The sequence below is a fragment of the Rana temporaria genome, chromosome 11 (genome assembly GCF_905171775.1).
Source record: "Rana temporaria chromosome 11, aRanTem1.1, whole genome shotgun sequence".
Lineage (NCBI taxonomy): Eukaryota > Metazoa > Chordata > Amphibia > Anura > Ranidae > Rana > Rana temporaria.
In genome coordinates this window covers 3,051,510-3,071,126 of record NC_053499.1, presented here as the reverse complement: position 1 = coordinate 3,071,126, position 19,617 = coordinate 3,051,510, and the positions used below count along the sequence as shown (strand labels likewise).

At 45.2% G+C, this 19,617-nt stretch overlaps 1 protein-coding gene across 1 annotated transcript in view; it reads left to right on the top strand.

The window, feature by feature from the left end:
* SLC17A6 (solute carrier family 17 member 6) overlaps positions 1 to 17,037 on the top strand; it is a 40,222-nt gene extending 23,185 nt beyond the window's left edge. The window contains exons 4-12 of the mRNA XM_040327901.1: positions 3,813 to 3,927; positions 4,203 to 4,290; positions 4,374 to 4,460; positions 8,314 to 8,456; positions 8,567 to 8,716; positions 9,415 to 9,547; positions 11,673 to 11,783; positions 14,946 to 15,073; positions 16,205 to 17,037. Of these exons, the coding sequence (XP_040183835.1) occupies positions 3,813 to 3,927; positions 4,203 to 4,290; positions 4,374 to 4,460; positions 8,314 to 8,456; positions 8,567 to 8,716; positions 9,415 to 9,547; positions 11,673 to 11,783; positions 14,946 to 15,073; positions 16,205 to 16,540 (1,291 nt within the window). The 3' untranslated portion in view covers positions 16,541 to 17,037. The remainder of the gene's footprint in view (positions 1 to 3,812; positions 3,928 to 4,202; positions 4,291 to 4,373; positions 4,461 to 8,313; positions 8,457 to 8,566; positions 8,717 to 9,414; positions 9,548 to 11,672; positions 11,784 to 14,945; positions 15,074 to 16,204) is intronic.
* The last annotated feature ends 2,580 nt before the right edge of the window (positions 17,038 to 19,617 follow it).

Sequence of the window (19,617 nt, the reverse complement as noted above, 5' to 3'; positions counted from 1 at the left end):
CCGTCGGACACCCGCGATTGCCCGATAACAGAGCAGGACCGTGGATCTGTGTGTGTAAACAATGAGCCTTCCCTCCCCACCTCCATCAATGAGCCTTCCCTCCCCACCTCCATCAATGAGCCTTCCCTCCCCACCTCCATCAATGAGTCTACCCTCCCCACCTCCATCAATGAGCCTTCCCTCCCCCCTCCATCAATGAGCCTTCACCCCCCACCTCCATCAGCGAGCCTTCCCTCCCCACCTCCATCAATGAGCCTTCTCTCCCCACCTCCATCAATGAGCCTTCTCTCCCCACCTCCATCAATGAGCCTTCCCTCCCCACCTCCATCAATGAGCCTTCCCTCCCCACCTCCATCAATGAGCCTTCCCTCCCCACCTCCATCAATAAGCCTTCCCTCCCCACCTCCATCAATGAGCCTTCCCTCCCCACCTCCATCAATGAGCCTTCCCTCCCCACCTCCATCAATGAGCCTTCCCTCCCCCACCTCCATCAATGAACCTTCCCTCCCCCACCTCCATCAATGAACCTTCCCTCCCCACCTCCATCAATGAGCCTTCCCTCCCCACCTCCATCAATGAGCCTTCCCTCCCCACCTCCATCAATAAGCCTTCCCCTCCCCACCTCTATCAATGAGCCTTCCCTCCCCCGCCTCCATCAATGAGCCTTACCTCCTCACCTCCATCAATAAGTCTTCCCTCCCCACCTCCATCAATGAGCCTTCCCTCCCCCACCTCCATCAATGAGCCTTACCTCCTCACCTCCATCAATAAGTCTTCCCTCCCCACCTCCATCAATGAGCCTTCCCCTCCCCACCTCCATCAATGAGCCTTCCTTCCCCACCTCCATCAATGAGCCTTCCCTCCCCACCTCCATCAATGAGCCTTCCCTCCCCACCTCCATCAATGAGCCTTCCCTCCCCACCTCCATCAATGAGCCTTCCCTCCCCACCTCCATCAATGAGCCTTCCCTCCCCACCTCCATCAATGAGCCTTTCCTTCCCACCTCCATCAATGAGCCTTCCCCTCCCCCACCTCCATCAACGAGCCTTCCCTCCCCCACCTCCATCAATGAGCCTTCCCTCTCTATCCATGATCCTTTCCTCCCCACCTCCATCAATGAACCTTCCCTCCTCACCTCCATTAATGAGCCTTCCCTCCCCACCTCCATCAATGAGCCTTCCCTCCCCACCTCCATCAATGAGCCTTCCCTCCACCTCCATCAATGAGCCTTCCCTCCCCCACCTCCATCAATGAGCCTTTTCTCCCCACCTCCATCAATGAGCCTTCCCCTCCCCCACCTCCATCAACGAGCCTTCCCTCCCCCACCTCCATCAATGAGCCTTCCCTCTCCACCTCCATCAATGAGCCTTCCCCTCCCCCACCTCCATCAATGAGCCTTCCCTCCCCACCTCCATCAATGAGCCTTTCCTTTCCACCTCCATCAATGAGCCTTTCCTTCCCACCTCCATCAATGAGCCTTCCCTCCCCACCTCCATCAATGAGCCTTCCCTCCCCACCTCCATCAATGAGCCTTCCCTCCCCACCTCCATCAATTAGTCTTCCCTCCCCACCTCCATCAATGAACCTGCCCTCCCCCACCTCCATCAACGAGCCTTCCCTCCCCACCTCCATCAATTATCCTTCCCTCCCCACCTCCATCAATTAGCCTTCCCTCCCCACCTCCATCAATGAACCTTCCCTCCCCACCTCCATCAATGAGCCTTCCCTCCCCACCTCCATCAATGAACCTTCCCTCCCCACCTCCATCAATGATCCTCCCCTCCCCACCTCCATCAATGAGCCTTCCCTCCCCACCTCCATCAATGAACCTTCCCTCCCCCACCTCCATCAATGAGCCTTCCTTCCACACTTCCATCAATGAGCCTTCCCTCCCCACCTCCATCAATGAGCCTTCCCTCCCCACCTCCATCAATAAGCCTTCCCTCCCCACCTCCATCAATGAGCCTTCCCTCCACACCTCCATCAATGAGCCTTCCCTCCCCACCTCCATCAATGAACTTTCCCTCCCCACCAACATCAATAAGCCTTCCCTCCCCACCTCCATCAATGAGCCTTCCCTCCCCACCTCCATCAATTAGCCTTCCCTCCCCACCTCCATCAATGAGCCTTCCCTCCCCACCTCCATCAATGAGCCTTCCCTCCCCACCTCCATCAATGATCCTTCCCTCCCCACCTCCATTAATGAGCCTTCCCTCCCCCACCTCCATCAATGAGCCTTCCCTCCCCACCTCCATCAATGAGCCTTCCCTCCCCCACCTCCATTAATGAGCCTTCCCCTCCCCATCTCCACCAATGAGCCTTTCCCTCCCCATCTCCGTCAATGAACCTTCCCTCCTCACCTCCATCAATGAGCCTTCCCTTCCCACCTCCATCAATGAACCTTCCCTCCTCACCTCCATCAATGAGCCTTCCCTCCCCACCTCCATCAATGAGCCTTCCCTCCCCACCTCCATCAATGAGCCTTCCCTCCCCCACCTCCATCAATAAGCCTTCCCTCCCCACCTCCATCAATGAGCCTTCCCCTCCCCACCTCCATCAATGAGCCTTCCCCTCCCCACCTCCATCAATGAGCTTTCCCTCCCCCACCTCCATCAATGTGCCTTCCCTCTCCCACCTCCATCAATGAGCCTTCCCTCCCCCTCCATCAATGAGCCTTCCCTCCCCACCTCCATCAATGAGCCTTCCCTATCATGGAAAGTTCCAGCTGTATTGTAGATACCAAATATTATAATTTTCCAAAGATTCCTAGAAATAGTTGTGCCTAGTGTCAGGAATGTGTTTCTTGTGTACATCGTCTCCCTCCCCACCTCCATCAATGAACCTGCCCTCCCCACCTTCATCAATGAGCTTTCCCTTCCCACCTCCATCAATGAACCTCCCCTCCCCATCTCCATCAATGAGCCTTCCCTCCCCACCTCCATCAATGAGCCTTCCCTCCCCACCTCCATCAATGAGCCTTCCCTCCCTACCTCCATCAATGAGCCTTCCCTCCCCCATCACCTCCATCAATGAGCTTTCCCTCCCCACCTCCATCAATGAGCCTTCCCTCCCCCATCACCTCCATCAATGAGCCTTCCCCTCCCCACCTCCATCAACGAGCCTTCCCTCCCCACCTCCATCAATAAACCTTACCTTCCCATCTCCATCAATGAGCTTTCCCTTCCCACCTCCATCAATGAACCTCCCCTCCCCATCTCCATCAATGAGCCTTCCCTCCCCACCTCCATCAATGAGCCTTCCCTCCCCACCTCCATCAATGAGCCTTCCCTCCCTACCTCCATCAATGAGCCTTCCCTCCCCCACCTCCATCAATGAGCCTTCCCTCCATCACCTCCATCAATGAGCCTTCCCTCCCCACCTCCATCAATGAGCCTTCCCCTCCCCACCTCGATCAACGAGCCTTCCCCTCCCCACCTCGATCAACGAGCCTTCCCTCCCCCACCTCCATCAATGAACCTGCCCTCCCCATCTCCATCAATTAACCTTTCCCTTCCCACCTCCATCAATGAGCCTTCCCTCCCCCACCTCCATCAATGAGCCTTCCCTCCTCACCTCCATCAATGAGCCTTCCCTCCCCACCTCCATCAATGAGCCTTCCCTCCCCACCTCCATCAATGAGCCTTCCCTTTCATGGAAAGTTCCAGCTGTATTGTAGATACCAAATATTATAATTTTCCAAAGATTCCCAGAAATAGTTGTGCCTAGTGTCAGGAATGTGTTTCTTGTGTACATCGTCTCCTCTGGTGTGTTACGATGAATTCGTGTTTGAATTTTTCGTCTTTGATTTGCAGGGTGTTTGGTGCGGCAATAGTGCTCACCGCCAGCCTGAACATGTTAATTCCATCAGCAGCCAGAGTGCATTATGGGTGTGTGATGCTCGTCAGGGTCCTACAAGGGCTTGTAGAGGTATTGTATTTTTTTTACTTTTTATTATTATTATTACCATGTTGGTTGTAATGAGGTTTTAATTTTTTTTTTCCAGTAAAGCAGGTTGGTGAGGCCCTAAGGTGCCCGGGCCTCGAAAGTAAGACTCGACCAGGCAAATTTGTATTAATATCTTTTCAGCTCTGACCTGTCTGATAAAATGTTAAAATGTTGCAATTTGAATCTTGTATCATTAGATGGTCTTGTATTTTTTTACTATAAAATATATTTAGATTTCTTTATTTTCATAATTCTAGGGTGTCACCTACCCGGCATGCCACGGAATATGGAGTAAGTGGGCGCCGCCATTAGAGAGGAGTAGGTTGGCGACCACTTCCTTCTGCGGTAAAGATTTTAATCTTTTTCTCAATATTATGTCACCGGTTGCGCCAAAAAGCTTCACAACTTACACGTTTCGATTCCCTCAGGGTCCTACGCTGGAGCGGTGATCGCTATGCCTTTAGCCGGGATCCTAGTGCAATACACCGGGTGGTCTTCTGTATTCTATGTATACGGTAAGAAGATCATCTCTCTATCTAAGCCCCGCCTACGGCTTACACTGGTTACAAGCAGTCTCACTCTTGCTGCTGGATTCTACATGGACTGTCGCTTACATTAAATAGAATGCAGTGGGAGAAGTGAGACTGCCTTGATTTAAATCATAGTGTCTCCTGTTCTTGCAAAAGCCGAATGCGTCCTGATGAAGCCTAACGGTGAAACACGTTGATGTATTTGGGCTCTAATTATATACTCTGTAGTTCTTTGTATACATTTTTTTTTTTAAATAATTGTTTGTCTGTCCCCTTGTATACCATGTATGTGTTTATGCTTTATTAAAGATTATTTTTCTATATTTTCTTTTGTTTACTGTGCCGTTTAAAGTCCAACTTGGGGCTACCCTTTGGGTCCCCTTTTTTTGTATTTCCATAGTGTCTGAAGTTACATATTTCTTGGTTAGGCATTTGGTAAAGCAACAAGCATGCCTATCTGGTGTTAGAGAAGATTGTAATGATATGCATTTGTATTATGTCTTCCATCTCTATGGTAATGTTATATACTGTATGAAGGTAATAGTCAGCATTCCATTTCATTGAAATGCAAAACTCCTCAGCACTATGCCCCATGCTGAGCATACGTTGATAAATATCCAACACAAATCCCCTCCCTCAAGATCCTTGTGGTGCCCTTCCCATCTCACATGATATCACAGTGCCCAGGGCAGCCCCTCCTCCTGCCCCCCCCGCCGTCCCAGCCCTGCAGACCAGAGAAACCCGTAGCAGACTAATGTCCTTCAACAAGGAGATAGAGTAGAAGATTATTCCCACAAATCAACTCCATAATAGCGCAATTGTCAGTTAAAGCGACGCAGTGTCGTATCGCAAAAACAAGATGGCCTGGTCATGAGGGGGGTGGGGATGGGTAAATCTTCTGGAGGTGAAGTGTATATATATAGACAGTGGGCCAGATTCAGATACAACGGCGTATCTTTCCGGCCCGCGTAACGTATCTCCGAAACATTACGCCGCTCTAACTTTGGGCGCAAGTTCTTTATTCAGAAAGAACTTGCGCCCTTAGTTACGACGGCGTAATGTATGTGTTGCGGCGTAAGGCCGCGTAATTCAAATGTGGAAGGGGGGGCGTGTTTTATGTTAATGATGTGTGACCTGACGTGATTGACGTTTTTTTACGAACGACGCATGCGCCGTCCGTGTACATATCCCAGTTTGCATTGCTCTAAATGACGTCGCAAGGACGTCATTGGTTTTCGACGTGAATGAAAATTACGTCCAGCCGTATTCGCAAACGACTTAGGCAAACAACGTAAGAAATTCAAAAATAGACGCGGGAACGACGTCCATGCTTAACATTGCGTGCGCCTCATAATAGCAGGGGTAACTATACGCCGGAAAAAGCCGAACGCAAACGACGTAAAAAAAAACGCCGGGCAGTCGTTCGTTTCTAAATCGGCGTAAATCCTCATTTGCATATTCCTTGCGTAAAAATACGGAAGCGCCACCTAGCGGCCAGCCTGGAATTGCAGCCTAAGATCCGACGGTGTAAAACACTTACACCTGTCGGATCTTAGGGATATCTATGCATAACTGATTCTCTGAATCAGTCGCATAGATACGACCGTCGGAACTCAGAGATTTGACGGCGTATCAGGAGATACGCCGTCGTATCTCTTTCTGAATCCGGCCCATTGTATATAGATGGGTGGGGGTTGGGGACGACAATAATAATTATTGAGATGTCTTAAAAGGTGTAATTTTGCCGTGAGCATACGTTTTAAATATAGATTTTAGTGAGTCTGTTTAATATTGTAATTATCTGATACAATTATAGTATTAAAAAAAAGGACATCAATTTTATTTGGGTACAGCGTCACACGACTGCATAATTGTCAGTTAAAATAACAACAGTGACGTATCGCAAAAAATGGTTTGGTCATGAAGGGGGGGGGGGGGGGTAAAAAGCAAACCTTCCCTCTTGATATCTCAGAGTCATCCATGCCACCTTTTTTTTTTTTTTGATGTCCTCAAAAATGATCTTTCTTCAGTTTTTTTGGTTTCATAAGCCTCATAATAATTGCCGTATTTCACCCGTCACATTCCGGCCCATTTGACCAAAGAGGATAATGATGACTCCGATCAGAACATGTTCCTCGGGAAAAATAACACAGTCCTCGCCGCCGCACACGTTTGCACTTCGGGGTCAAGGTGGACTAATTAACGTTGTTCCTGGAATAAACGCGTCAACGGGTCTTCCAGAAAACCAATTAAAACCCATTCACAGTGAGAGGGTTTGTAACGTCTCATTAAAGTCTTGGAACATATTTCCGAGGCTGCCGGGTTGGCAGGTCTTCTGCTAAACCTCAGTCGGTGTTCTGAAGGGCAAGATTTATGTTCTCACATGAAGACAATATATATATATATGGCGAGTATTGGTGCACAGTGTCCTGTGGAGAAGGGTGGGGTGTCACTGTCTCCCCCCCCCCCCCCCCGTGAGTTGTCATTAGGTGATTGTAGCAGTAAAGTTGATCCCTCCCGTGGGAGAGAACTATCGGTCTTCTAGGAATAAATTATCTTCCCCCATGCTTAATTGACATGGCATAAGAAATCCATCAGCAGCCCATTTTAAATCAGGGTGTCCCCCATCAGCAGCCCCTTACATCAGAGTGTCCCCCATCAGCAGCCCATTAAATCAGAGTGTCCCCCATCAGCATTCCCCTTCACATCAGAGTGTCCCCCATCAGCAGCCCCTTTACATCAGAGTGTCCCCCATCAGCAGCCCCTTTACATCAGAGTGTCCCCCATCAGCAGCCCCCTTCACATCAGAGTGTCCCCCATCAGCAGCCCATTAAATCAGAGTGTCCCCCATCAACACCCCCCTTTACATCAGAGTGTCCCCCATCAGCACCCCCATTCACATCAGAGTGTCCCCCATCAGCAGCCCCCCTTACATCAGAGTGTCCCCCATCAGCAGTCCCCCTTACATCAGAGTGTCCCCCATCAACACCCCCCTTTACATCAGAGTGTCCCCATCAGCAGCCCATTCACAGAGTGTCCCCCATCAGCAGCCCCCTTACATCAGAGTGTCCCCCATCAGCAGCCCCCCTTACATCAGAGTGTCCCCCATCAACACCCCCCTTCACATCAGAGTGTCCCCATCAGCAGCCCATTCACATCAGAGTGTCCCCCATCAGCACCCCCCTTCACATCAGAGTTTCCCCCATCAGCAGCCCCCTTCACATCAGAGTGTCCCCCATCAGCAGCCCCCTTCACATCAGAGTGTCCCCATCAACACCCCTTCACATCAGAGTGTCCCCCATCAGCAGCCCCCCTTACATCAGAGTGTCCCCTATCAGCAGCCCCCCTTACATCAGTGTCCCCCATCAGCAGCCCCTTACATCAGAGTGTCCTCCCTCTCCTCCCCCTCCCAAGTGTACTCACAGTTCTGAAGGCAACATCTCTTTCCTCTCTCTAGTCATGTGATAAGTGATAAGGGGAGAGAGGAATGGAAGTCTGCCGGCTGTCTATCTCCCCCTGCAGGCTGGAGGGAGCAGAAAGCCTAATCCTCTCTACAGCAAGTGTCGGCAGCTGCTCCTTGGTGACAGGAGTGAAATCGCGATCACTCGCTGTCAGAGAGGAGCGGCTGCAGGACTGCACCTGACCGGCCCACTGAGCCATCGGCCCACCGGGAAACTCCCGGAAGTCCCGACGGCCAGTACATGCCTGGTCTCTTGGCACTGAATGTTTATGCTCCACACACGGGACTTGAAAATAACTTGTGTTTAGAATGTAAACTGGAATTCTACTTTATGAATTATGTAGTGTAGCGATATGTTCACGACTCGTGTCTTTGCAGGGAGTTTCGGAATCGTCTGGTACTTCTTCTGGATTCTGGTTTCCTACGAGAGCCCGGCGGCGCATCCGACCATCACGGAAGAAGAACGAACGTACATCGAAGAGAGCATTGGCGAGAGCGCCAACCTCATGGGCGCACTTGAGGTAAGTGGATGAAGATCGGCGAGTTCGGAGCCAGGCTTGCAATCACATTCACGTCGTCCCCACAACGACCTCAATCACTCTAATCAGCGGCTGGTGGTTTTATTCTCTAGAAATTCAAGACTCCTTGGAAAAAATTCTTCACCTCGATGCCTGTCTATGCAATCATAGTTGCAAATTTCTGCAGAAGTTGGACGTTTTACCTGCTGCTCATCAGCCAGCCGGCGTACTTCGAGGAGGTGTTTGGGTTCGAGATCAGCAAGGTGAGGAATTCTCAATTGTCTGGATTTCTTCTCCATAAACTTGTGGGGCGCCGAAATGAAAATTCCGGGTGCCGAAAAACAAAAATTCAGGATGCACTTGGCCAAAAACTGAAACCAAATTTTTAAATTTAACCTGGGCACTTAACCCCCCCCCCCCCATTGAAGTCAATAAAACACATTTTTTCATTGACGTCAATGGGACGCAATTTTTCATCAAAGTCAATGGGATGCAGCATGCCCATTATCAGCACTTTTTTTTTTTTCGTTTAACAAATTTTTGCCAATATTCGAAAATTCATAATTTCGAGAATTTAGAAATTCAAAAATTCGGAAATTCAAAAATTCGGAAATTCAAAAATTCGGAAATTCGGAAATTCAAAAATTCGGAAATTCAAAAATTCGGAAATTTGGGAGTTCGGAAATTTGAGGATCCGAAAACCCAAAAATTAGAAAATCAGAAATAATAACTAACAATAACTTAACTATTACTAAGTATTAAATCACCTGATCAGTCGGCCTCTCTGGTATCATCAACTCTTAAAGGGCCGGTGGAGGGCGGCGGTAATGGGTTTGATTATTCATTTCATGATGTAATAATAAATACAGAGATACGATCATTCGTGTTTTTATAACCTGCCTGGAGATCGGTGGCAGAAAATAAAGCTGTATAATAACTTCTCCTCCCGATCACGTGTCAGGTGGGGATGTTGTCTGCCGTGCCGCATCTGGTCATGACAATTATTGTGCCCATCGGAGGACAGATCGCCGACTATCTGAGGAGCCATAACATTCTGTCCACGACGACGGTCCGAAAGATCATGAACTGCGGAGGTCAGTGACACGCCCTGATATTAGGGGACTTAAAAGGGTCGTTCTGACCAAAACTGATATGAGTGATATGAAGGATATGGGTGATATGAGTCCTTGCCTGTTATTTCTTTAATGCATGTAGACTTCTTTGACGAGTTATTATTATTGTCTATTACTGATTTTCGTAAGTTGACATGTGTGTTATGATGTCATGTTGTACAAACCGTGTGATATGAGTGATATGATGAATATGAGTGAGTTTTTTCTTCCTTCCCTTTCTTCTTTCTTTTCTTTCCTTTTCTTGCTCCTTCCTACCTTTTTTGCTTATTTTCCATGTTTCTTCTTCCTTCTTTCTTGCCCCTTCCTTATCTATCTTCTTCTTCTTTTTCTTTTCTCTTTCTTTCTTTCTTTCTTTCTTTCTTTCTTTCTTTCTTTCTTTCTTTCTTTCGTTCGTCTCTTTTCTTTCTTTCTTCTTTTTTTCTTCTCTTTTCTTTCTTTCTTCTCTTTCCTTTTTTTCTTCCTTCCTTCTCTTTTCCTTCTCCTTTCCTTGTTTCTTTCTTTCTTGCTTCTCTTTTCTTTCTTTCTTTTTTCTATTTTCTTTCTTTCGTCTTTCTTTCTTCTCTTTTCTTTCTTTCTTTCTTTCTTTCTTTCTTTCTTTCTTTCTTTCTTTCTTTTTTCTTCTCTTTTCTTTCTTTCTTTTTTCTTCTCTTTTTTCTTTCTTTCTTCTCTTTTTTTTCTTTCTTTCTTCTCTTTTTTCTTTTTTTCTTCTCTTTTTTTCTTCTCTTTTTTCTTTCTTTCTTCTCTTTTCCTTCTCCTTTCCTTGTTTCTTCTTTCTTTATTTCTTTCTTTCATTTCCTTCTTTCTTCATTCTTTTTTCTCTTTCTTTCTTTCTTTTTTTGTTCTCCCTGCTCTATGAAATTATAGGCTCTGTCAGTAACAGGATTTATTGTTGCATGCTAACAATGCAAAGCCAACGACTTGCAATTAGCTACATATATGACCAAAAGTATGTGGACCCCCCTCTAAATGACGGTGTTCATATGTATCCGGGGGAAGGCTACTGGTAATGCTACAGCATATAATTGCGCTCTTCCAACCTTGTGGTAACAGTTTGGTGAAGGCCCTTTTCTGTTCCACCATGATAACGCCCCGTGTACAAAGCCAGCTCCATAAAGACATGGTGTGACCAGTTAGGTGTGGAGGAACTGGTACAGGGCCCTGACCTCAACCCTACTGAATACCTATGGGATGAATTGGAATGAGCCAGGTCTTCTCAACCAACAACCTTCTCTATAAAGATATGGTTTAATGAGTTTGGTGTGAAGGAACTTGGGTGGCCTTCCAGGCCAAACCTCAACCCTACTGAACACCTATGGGATGAACTGGAATGAGCCAGGTCTTCTCAACCAACAACCTTCTCTATAAAGATATGGTTTAATGAGTTTGGTGTGAAGGAACTTGGGTGGCCTTCCAGGCCAAACCTCAACCCTACTGAACACCTATGGGATGAACTGGAATGAGCCAGGTGTTCTCATCCAACGTATCCATATGATCATGATTTGATGAGTTTGGTCTGGAGGATCTCTAGTGGCCTTGACCTCAACCCCACTAAACACCTTTGGGATGAACTGGAACAAACCAGGTCTTCTCAGCCAACATCTTCATAAAGACATGATTTGATGCTTTTGTTTTGGAGGATCATAAGTGGCCTTTAAGGCCTTGACCTCAACCTTAGTAAATACCTTTTGGATGACTTAGAATGTTGACTGTAAGCCATCTCTTCTCGTACATCAGACACCCCAAACTCTTGTGGAAAGTCTTCCCGAAAGAGTGGAGGCTCTTAAGGCCACAAATGGTGGACAGCTCCATAGTCATCCTCCTGATTATGAAATGGGATGTTCAACAACCTTTGTTGATGTGATGGTCAAGGGTCCACAAAGTTTTCGTCATATAGTTTTATTATGCAAATAGTTGCAGCTTCTGTTCTCTAAGAAGTGTCCAGCAAGGAGATATTGATGACTTCGGAGACCAATTTGTCTGGCCTTTCCGTCTTCTATACCCGGTGAAGTAGTTGTATTGCTCATAGCCTACTACACGACTAAACTCTGAATGCCAACATTGACTTATTTCCTACCCTGTGTTCCAGGTTTCGGGATGGAGGCAACCCTCCTTCTGGTGGTCGGCTATTCGCACAGTAAGGGTGTAGCCATATCCTTCCTGGTCCTTGCCGTAGGCTTCAGCGGATTTGCCATTTCTGGTAATTAAAACATTTTCATTTATTTTTACTTACATCATGTAATATTTACTGAAAAATTTATGAAGATCAGAGATGAACATTGAGATTGAGATGGAGATATTATTTAAAAAAAAGTTGGGAAAGAGAGAGCAATGTGCACACGGAAGACAGGCAGGTAAGGCAGATTGAAGAAGAAGAAGAAGAAGAAGAAGATGAGTTTCTCCTTCTGTCTGTGTGTGTAAAGCCAAATCTTCTTTCTTCTTTTGGGTGTTAGAGATTTGGATGGAATTAGATGTGCCCCTGCTGACTAGATTCCTCTCCTCTACCTGTCCTGGTGATCGTTATCAAAGAGACAGAGAAATGGGAAATCCAAAATGCTAGAATATTCACCAGAACAGGAAGATGAGGAGATGGTAGTTTGGAAATGTGGTCACCCTATCTCCAGCCAAGAGATGAGGTGGCCTCTATCTGACTTGCTGCTGCAGCTTCTAATGTATATTATGAGAAGCTCACAGTGTGCAGTGAAATCAGAATAAGCCATTTCAGTCCAGAAGAGGAGCCGGTACATCTGTACAAGTCTGTAGGGAAGGCCGGAGGGAGAATTAAGTGGTAACTATAAGGATCTGCCGGTACATTATTACTCCCTACGGGATTTTAATCCTCCCTGGAGATCTCATTGGAGCTTAGAAGACAGGAGGTTCCGTTGGAAACATCGGGAATCTGGGGTTGTGTACCAAGGGAAGTGACATTTTCCTTCGCAATGCTTCTAAAAATAGTTCAGCAGGAACCTGTGCAGTGTGATGGATGATGGAACATCCGGGCTCAGTATGAAATCCGTATCGATCGCGCTCCTCTGGCTGAATGACGCTTCGAGGAACGGCGACAAACTTTTACCCTTAAAAATCTCCATAGGCGACGTTTAAAAAAATTCTACAGGTTGCATGTTTTGAGTTACGGAGGAGGTCTAAGGCTAGAATTATTGCTCTCGCTCTACCAATCGCGGCGATACCTCACATGTGCGGTTTGAACACAGTGGCCCGGATTCAGAACAGAGTTATGATGGCGTATCTCCGGATACGCCGTCGTAACTCTTGAGTGCGAGGGGTCGTATCTATGCGCCTGATTCATAGAATCAGTTACGCATAGATATCCCTAAGATCCAACTGGCGTAAGTGTCTTCCACCGCCGTGTCTTAGGCTGCATATTTACGCTGGCCGCTAGGTGGCGCTTCCGTATATTTACGCGAGGAATATGCAAATTATGTAGATACGCCGATTCACAAACGTACGTACGCCCGGCGCATGTTTTTTACGTCGTTTACGTTTCGGCTTTTTCCGGCGTAAAGTTACCCCTGCTATATGAGGCGTATCCTATGTTAAGTATGGACGTTGTTCCCGCCTCGAATTTTGAAAATGTTACGTCGTTTGCGTAAGTCGTTCGCGAATACGGCTGTACGTTAATTACGTTCACGTCTAAAGCATTGACGATTTGCGGCGGAATTTTGAGCATGCGCAATGGGATTCTTTCACGAACGGCGCATGCGCCGTTCATAAAAAAATTTCAAATAGGTGGGGTCACATTAAATTTAAATAAAACACGCCCACATCATCCACATTTGAATTAGGCTGGCTTACGCCGGACGACATACGTTACGCCGCCGTAACATAGGGCGCAAGTTCTTTCTGAATACGGAACTTGCGCCCTAATTTACGGCGCTGTAACGTATGTGAAATACGTTACGCCCCGCGGATAGATACACCATTGTATCTGAATCCAGGCCAGTGTTTTTATATGCATCCGTGAGCTCGACGGGACAGGGCGTGTTAAATTTTTTTTTTATTAGATGATTCTGGGCGTCCTCCAGCTAGGAACTGAGGTGGGGCTCTATTGCGGGGCAGCTTCTAACTGACTTGCGGGCAGCTTCTAATGCACATGGTGAGAAGCTCGCAGTGTGCAGGGAAATCAGAGTAAGCCATGTCAGTCCAGGAGGGGAGCCGGTACAAGTGCGCAAGACTGGAGGGAAGGCCAGAGGTCCGATTCAACCTGTACCCAAGATTTTATATGTTGTGTTCTGATTGTAGTTTGCCGATTGCTAAATACCAATCTGTGTCCTAAATGGCACCTCATCCTTAACTACTTGTCCACCGCGCCTATTCTGGCACTTCTCTCCTTCATGTAAAAATCTCAATTTTTTTGCTAGATAATTAATCAGAACACCCAAACATTATATAAGCATTAAACATTTTTTAAGCAGACACCCTAGGGAATAAAATGGCGGCCATTGCAACTTTTTTCCTTGCACGGTATTTGCGCAATAATTCAAATGCCTTTTTTGGGGGAAAAAAACGGTTTCATGAAGTAAAAAATAACAAAACAGTAAAGTTAGCCTAATTTTTTTGTATAATGTGAAAGATGAAGTTACGCCGAGTAAATAGATACCCAACATGTCACGCTTTAAAATTGCGCACACTCATGGAATGGCGCCAAACTTCAGTATTTTAAAAATCTCCATAGGTGATATCACCGGGTGGCCCCCGCCCCGTAGTTATTAAAGAGCAGGATCTGGGGGCCGCCTTGTTAAAGGGGGCTTCTAGATTCCAAAAAGCCCCCTGCCCGAAGACCCCCCACAACCACCGGCCAGGGTTGTAGGGAAGAGGCTCCTGTCCTTGAATTATTTTTCCCATCATGGGTGTGAGTGGGGCCCCATGTCAGGTTTTGCCTAAGGCCTCACAAAGCCTAGAGCCGCCTCTGCCCCCGATGGCACGGGAGAGCCCGGAGAAGAACCGGATGGCGGCGGGAGGGGGGGGACATCTGTTCCCGCTGCCTATAAGAACGATCAAGCAGTGGAACTGCCGCTGTGATCGTTGTTATCGTGCAGAGAATCGGCGGCTGAAGACGGTGACATCTGAATGATGCCTGTAGCTGCCCCATCATTCAGATATCACCACACAAAGTCGAGGACGTCATATGACGTCCTCGGTTGTTAAGTGGCTAGGGTACCATTTACGACACAGACTGGAATTTAGCAACGAGTATATGTGTGTGTGTGTGTGTGTGTATATATATATATATATATATATATATATATATATATTGGGTGGTAAACACCTTGGGTAAAGTGTCTCTTTATTGCCGGGCTCTTGATTGGGCCTGCTATGTCTGAATTTGATGTTCTCTCTCTAGGATTCAACGTCAACCATCTTGACATCGCTCCTCGCTATGCCAGCATTCTGATGGGGATCTCCAACGGCGTCGGCACCCTGTCCGGGATGGTGTGCCCCCTGATCGTCGGAGCCATGACGAAGAACAAAGTACGTGTCCATCTCAAGCTCCTTCCTGGGCTCATTACAGATCCGGCGCTGTCGGGAAGAGCGTTGAGGCTTCTAAATATAGAACCTCGAACGCTCTCTCTCTCTCTGGTCCACATGTGACCGAGGAGTCAAGAGGTTTTAATTAACTGCGAAAGAAACAAGCTGAGCGCCGCAAATACACGGACCGCCAGCCAACACTTATTACAAGTCACAGAGCTGTCACCCACACACCAACGAATGGGGTGAAGAGAGGAAAAAAAAATAGAACTGATCTAAATTTATTGTCTTATTAAAGGGAAATCTTGTTGCATTTTTATTGTATATTCATTTTAAATTCACATTTTGGGCCTAATCATAATCAGATAGTAGAATTTTATATCTTAGTTGTTTTTTGTACTCACAGTAAAATCCTTTTTTTTGGAGTTTCTTGGATTTTATGGTGAGTACAAAAATCCTTGTCCATTGAGGGACACAGGAAGTCTTTTACCTCTGGGTTATACTGCCCCCTACAGGAGGTTTGGACTCTGGCAAAAAAAAAAATATATATATATAGGCCAGCCAAGGATAACCCCTCCTCTACCTACCATGCCTCAGTTTTTTGTCCTAGGAGGATCAATTTCCATAATTGAAAATTGAAAAAGAAAAACTATAGGCCAGCCAAGGATAACCCCTCCTCTACCCAGCATGCCTTCATTTTTTGCTAGTGTCCTAGGATGATCAACGTCCATAATTGTGATGTTTACCTAATCCTAATCAGATAGTAGAATTTTTTATCTTAGTTTTTTTTTTTTACTCACCGTAAAACTTTTTTTTTTTCGTTTCTTGGATTTTACGGTGAGTACATATTTTATGTATATATTTTATGCATTTCGGAAAGAATCCAAGCCTTTTTAAAGACATTGATCACATGACAGTACTGATATGATCACATGGCCTTTGTTAGAAAGCAAAGCCATGAGGCTACTTTCTTTCTAAATATTGATAAGGGCTAAAATTGATCATTTTGCAGCTTTCTGAGAATCACTTCACTCAGCTCTGTTCCTCACCAATAAATGTTTTAATGTATTGCTTTAAAAACCTCTTCCTTGCAAACTTTTCTATAAATCTTTTTTTTTTTCTTATCTTTTGTAGACACGTGAGGAATGGCAATACGTCTTCCTAATCGCAGCTATGGTCCATTATGGTGGAGTCATCTTCTACGGCTTATTCGCCTCCGGAGAGAAGCAGCCTTGGGCGGACCCCGAGCAGACCAGCGACGAGAAGTGCGGCTTCATCCACGAGGATGAGTTGGATGAGGAGAGCGGGGACGTTGGTCAAAGTCATATCAATTACGGTACCGCCAAAACCTACGGCACCACCACGCAGGTGAACAGCGGCTGGCCCAACGGCTGGGATAAAAGAGAAGAGTTTGTACAAGAAGAAGGACAAGCGTCATACCAATTAAAAGAAGACGGAGACTACTCCTAACTCAAGTTGTAGCTAGTTATTAAATTTTTCATAGTGTCTGTGGTCAAATTCATCGTAGTGTTTGCACACAAGTGGTGGATCATTTGAAAACACATCATGTCATACATGAAGATAAGATCCGGCTTTGATTACAAGCAACAAAACCGAGTGGACAAGAACAATACATCGGCTTGGCACCATCATCCATGGAATCATCTCTGGAGTTCATTTTAGAATGCCATTACCGAAAACATTGCCACCATTGATGCAGTATCCTAGAAGGTCAAAGCACACTTAGATATAGCACAGCGGAAGTATCTCCAACAAAGACAAACCGGACAATAAATACTCCCTCTAACAGGTAAACATCTGAAACAATGTTGCCAAATCTTTTCTGGGTCATTTGAGACTTTAAAGAAAAAAAAATATTCGTAGCTCTCTACAAGACTGATGGTAGTCAACCAATGAGACTTACTCGTAGTCAACCATCGACACTGACTCGTAGTCAACCATCGACACTGACTCGTAGTCAACTAACGAGACTGACTCGTAGTCAACCAACGAGACTGACTCGTAGTCAACCATCGACACTGACTCGTAGTCAACTAACGAGACTGACTCATAGTCAACCAACGAGACTGACTCGTAGTCAACCAACGAGACTGACTCGTAGTCAACCAACGAGACTGACTAGTACATCAGCTTGGCACTATCATCCATGGAATCATCTCTGGAGTTCATTTTAGAATGCCATTACCAAAAACATTGCCACCATTGATGCAGTATCCTAGATGGTCAAAACACACTTAGATGTAGCACAGCGGAAGTATCTCCAACAAAGACAAACCAGACACAAAAGGCTAAACATCTGAAACAATGTTGCCAAATTTTTTCTGGGTCATTTGAGACTTTTTTTTTTAAAATAAATATTCGTAGATCTCTACAAGACTGATGGTAGTCAATCAACAAGACTGATTTGTAGTCAACCAACGAGACTGACTCGTAGTCAACCAACGAGACTGACTCGTAGTCAACCAAGGAGATTGACTCGTAGTCAACCAAGGAGATTGACTAGTAGTCAACCAATGAGTCTGACTAGTACATCGGCTTGGCACCATCATCCATGGAATTATCTCTGGAGTTCATTTTAGAATGCCATTACCGAAAACATTTCCACCATTGATGCAGTATCCTAGAAGGTCAAAGCACACTTTGATATAGCACAGTGGAAGTATCTCCAACAAAGACAAACCGGACACAAAAAAACACCCTCTAATGGCTAAACATCTGAAACAATGTTGCCAAATCTTTTCTGGGTCATTTGAGACTTTTTTTATATAAATATTCGTAGATCTCTACAAGACTGATGGTAGTCAACCATCGAGACTGACTCGTAGTCAACCATCGAGACTGACTCGTAGTCAACCATCGAGACTGATTCGTAGTCAACCATCGAGACTGATTCGTAGTCAACCATCGAGACTGACTCGTAGTCAACCAACGAGACTGACTTTCATTAGGAAATGGATGGCGATTTAACCAGCAAAAAAAAACACAAAAACAAACCTATTAGCCAAAACTTGTTTTCATTTAGTCCTTGGAAGTGTAACCCGTCAAGATACAACAGTTTAGCTCACCAAACTCTTGAAGTAATCATCAACATTAATTTCTGGAGCACATAGAGGATTGTTAAATGGTAACCCACCAACTGGTGACATCATCAATAATGAATATGGAAGAAGCTCGCCATTTGTACAGAAATTTGAATATTTTTCAAACAATAATCTGAATGTATGTTGGTGGATCTGTGAAATATTTGGTAGCGCCTACATTCCCTATAGATATATATAATTACTTAGCTGGTGGTGACCCACCCCAAACACATTTAAAATGGCTACACATTAAGGGACATTAAAAGACACATTTAGAGTTGGGTTGTTGGAAATATCATAAATAGGTGCACAGGACAATTATATATATTTGTTATTTATTTTGTGTTGGGCTACAATGTTTAATATGTAACACTAGCAACTAATAGTAAATGCAGTTGTGGATGTTGACTGCAATGCTGAAGAGATCTAATAGACATGTGCATTCGTTTTCGTCCGAATTTCAGGGAATTTCACGTTCGTTTTAACAAACGATAACGAACACGCAAAATCCGAAATCCCAAAGATCTGACATAAAAAAATGCTTTATTTTCTTTTCGTTGCGACTGCAGTTGGATATAGACAGAAGATTCGACATGACGGTGACAATAGCGATCTGTATCTATCGAACCTGCGCTCGAATGTGCCTAACCAAACTCTATTAGTTCAAGATTATTTGACATAGAGAGGAAAGTTTCGACATTATAGAGAGAAAAGATTCGATATTATAGAGAGAAAAGATTCAACATTATAGAGAGAAAAGATTCGACATTATAGAGAGAAAAGATTCAACATTATAGAGAGAAAAGATTCGACATTATAGAGAGAAAAGATTCCACATTATAGAGAGAAAAGATTCGACATTATAGAGAGAAAAGATTCAACATTATAGAGAGAAAAGATTCGACATTATAGAGAGAAAAGGTTCGACATTATAGAGAGAAAAGATTCGACATTATAGAGAGAAAAGATTCGACATTATAGAGAGAAAAGATCCGACATTATAGAGAGAAAGGATTCCACATTATAGAGAGAAAAGATTCAACATTATAGAGAGAAAAGATTTGACATAGAGAGAAAAGATTCAACATTATAGAGAGAAAAGATTCAACATTATAGAGTGAAAAGATTCAACATTATAGAGAGAAAAGATTTGACATAGAGAGAAAAGATTTGACATAGAGAGAAAAGATTCGACATAGAGAGAAAAGATTTGACAGAGAGAGAAAAGATTCGACAGAGAGAGAAAAGATTCGGCATAGAGAGAAAAGATTTGACAAAGAGAGAAAAGATTCAACAGAGAGAGAAAAGATTTGAAAGAGAGAGAAAAGATTTGAAAGAGAGAGAAAAGATTCAACAGAGAGAGAAAAGATTCAACAGAGAGAGAAAAGATTCAACAGAGAGAGAAAAGATTTGAAAGAGAGAGAAACGATTTGAAAGAGAGAGAAA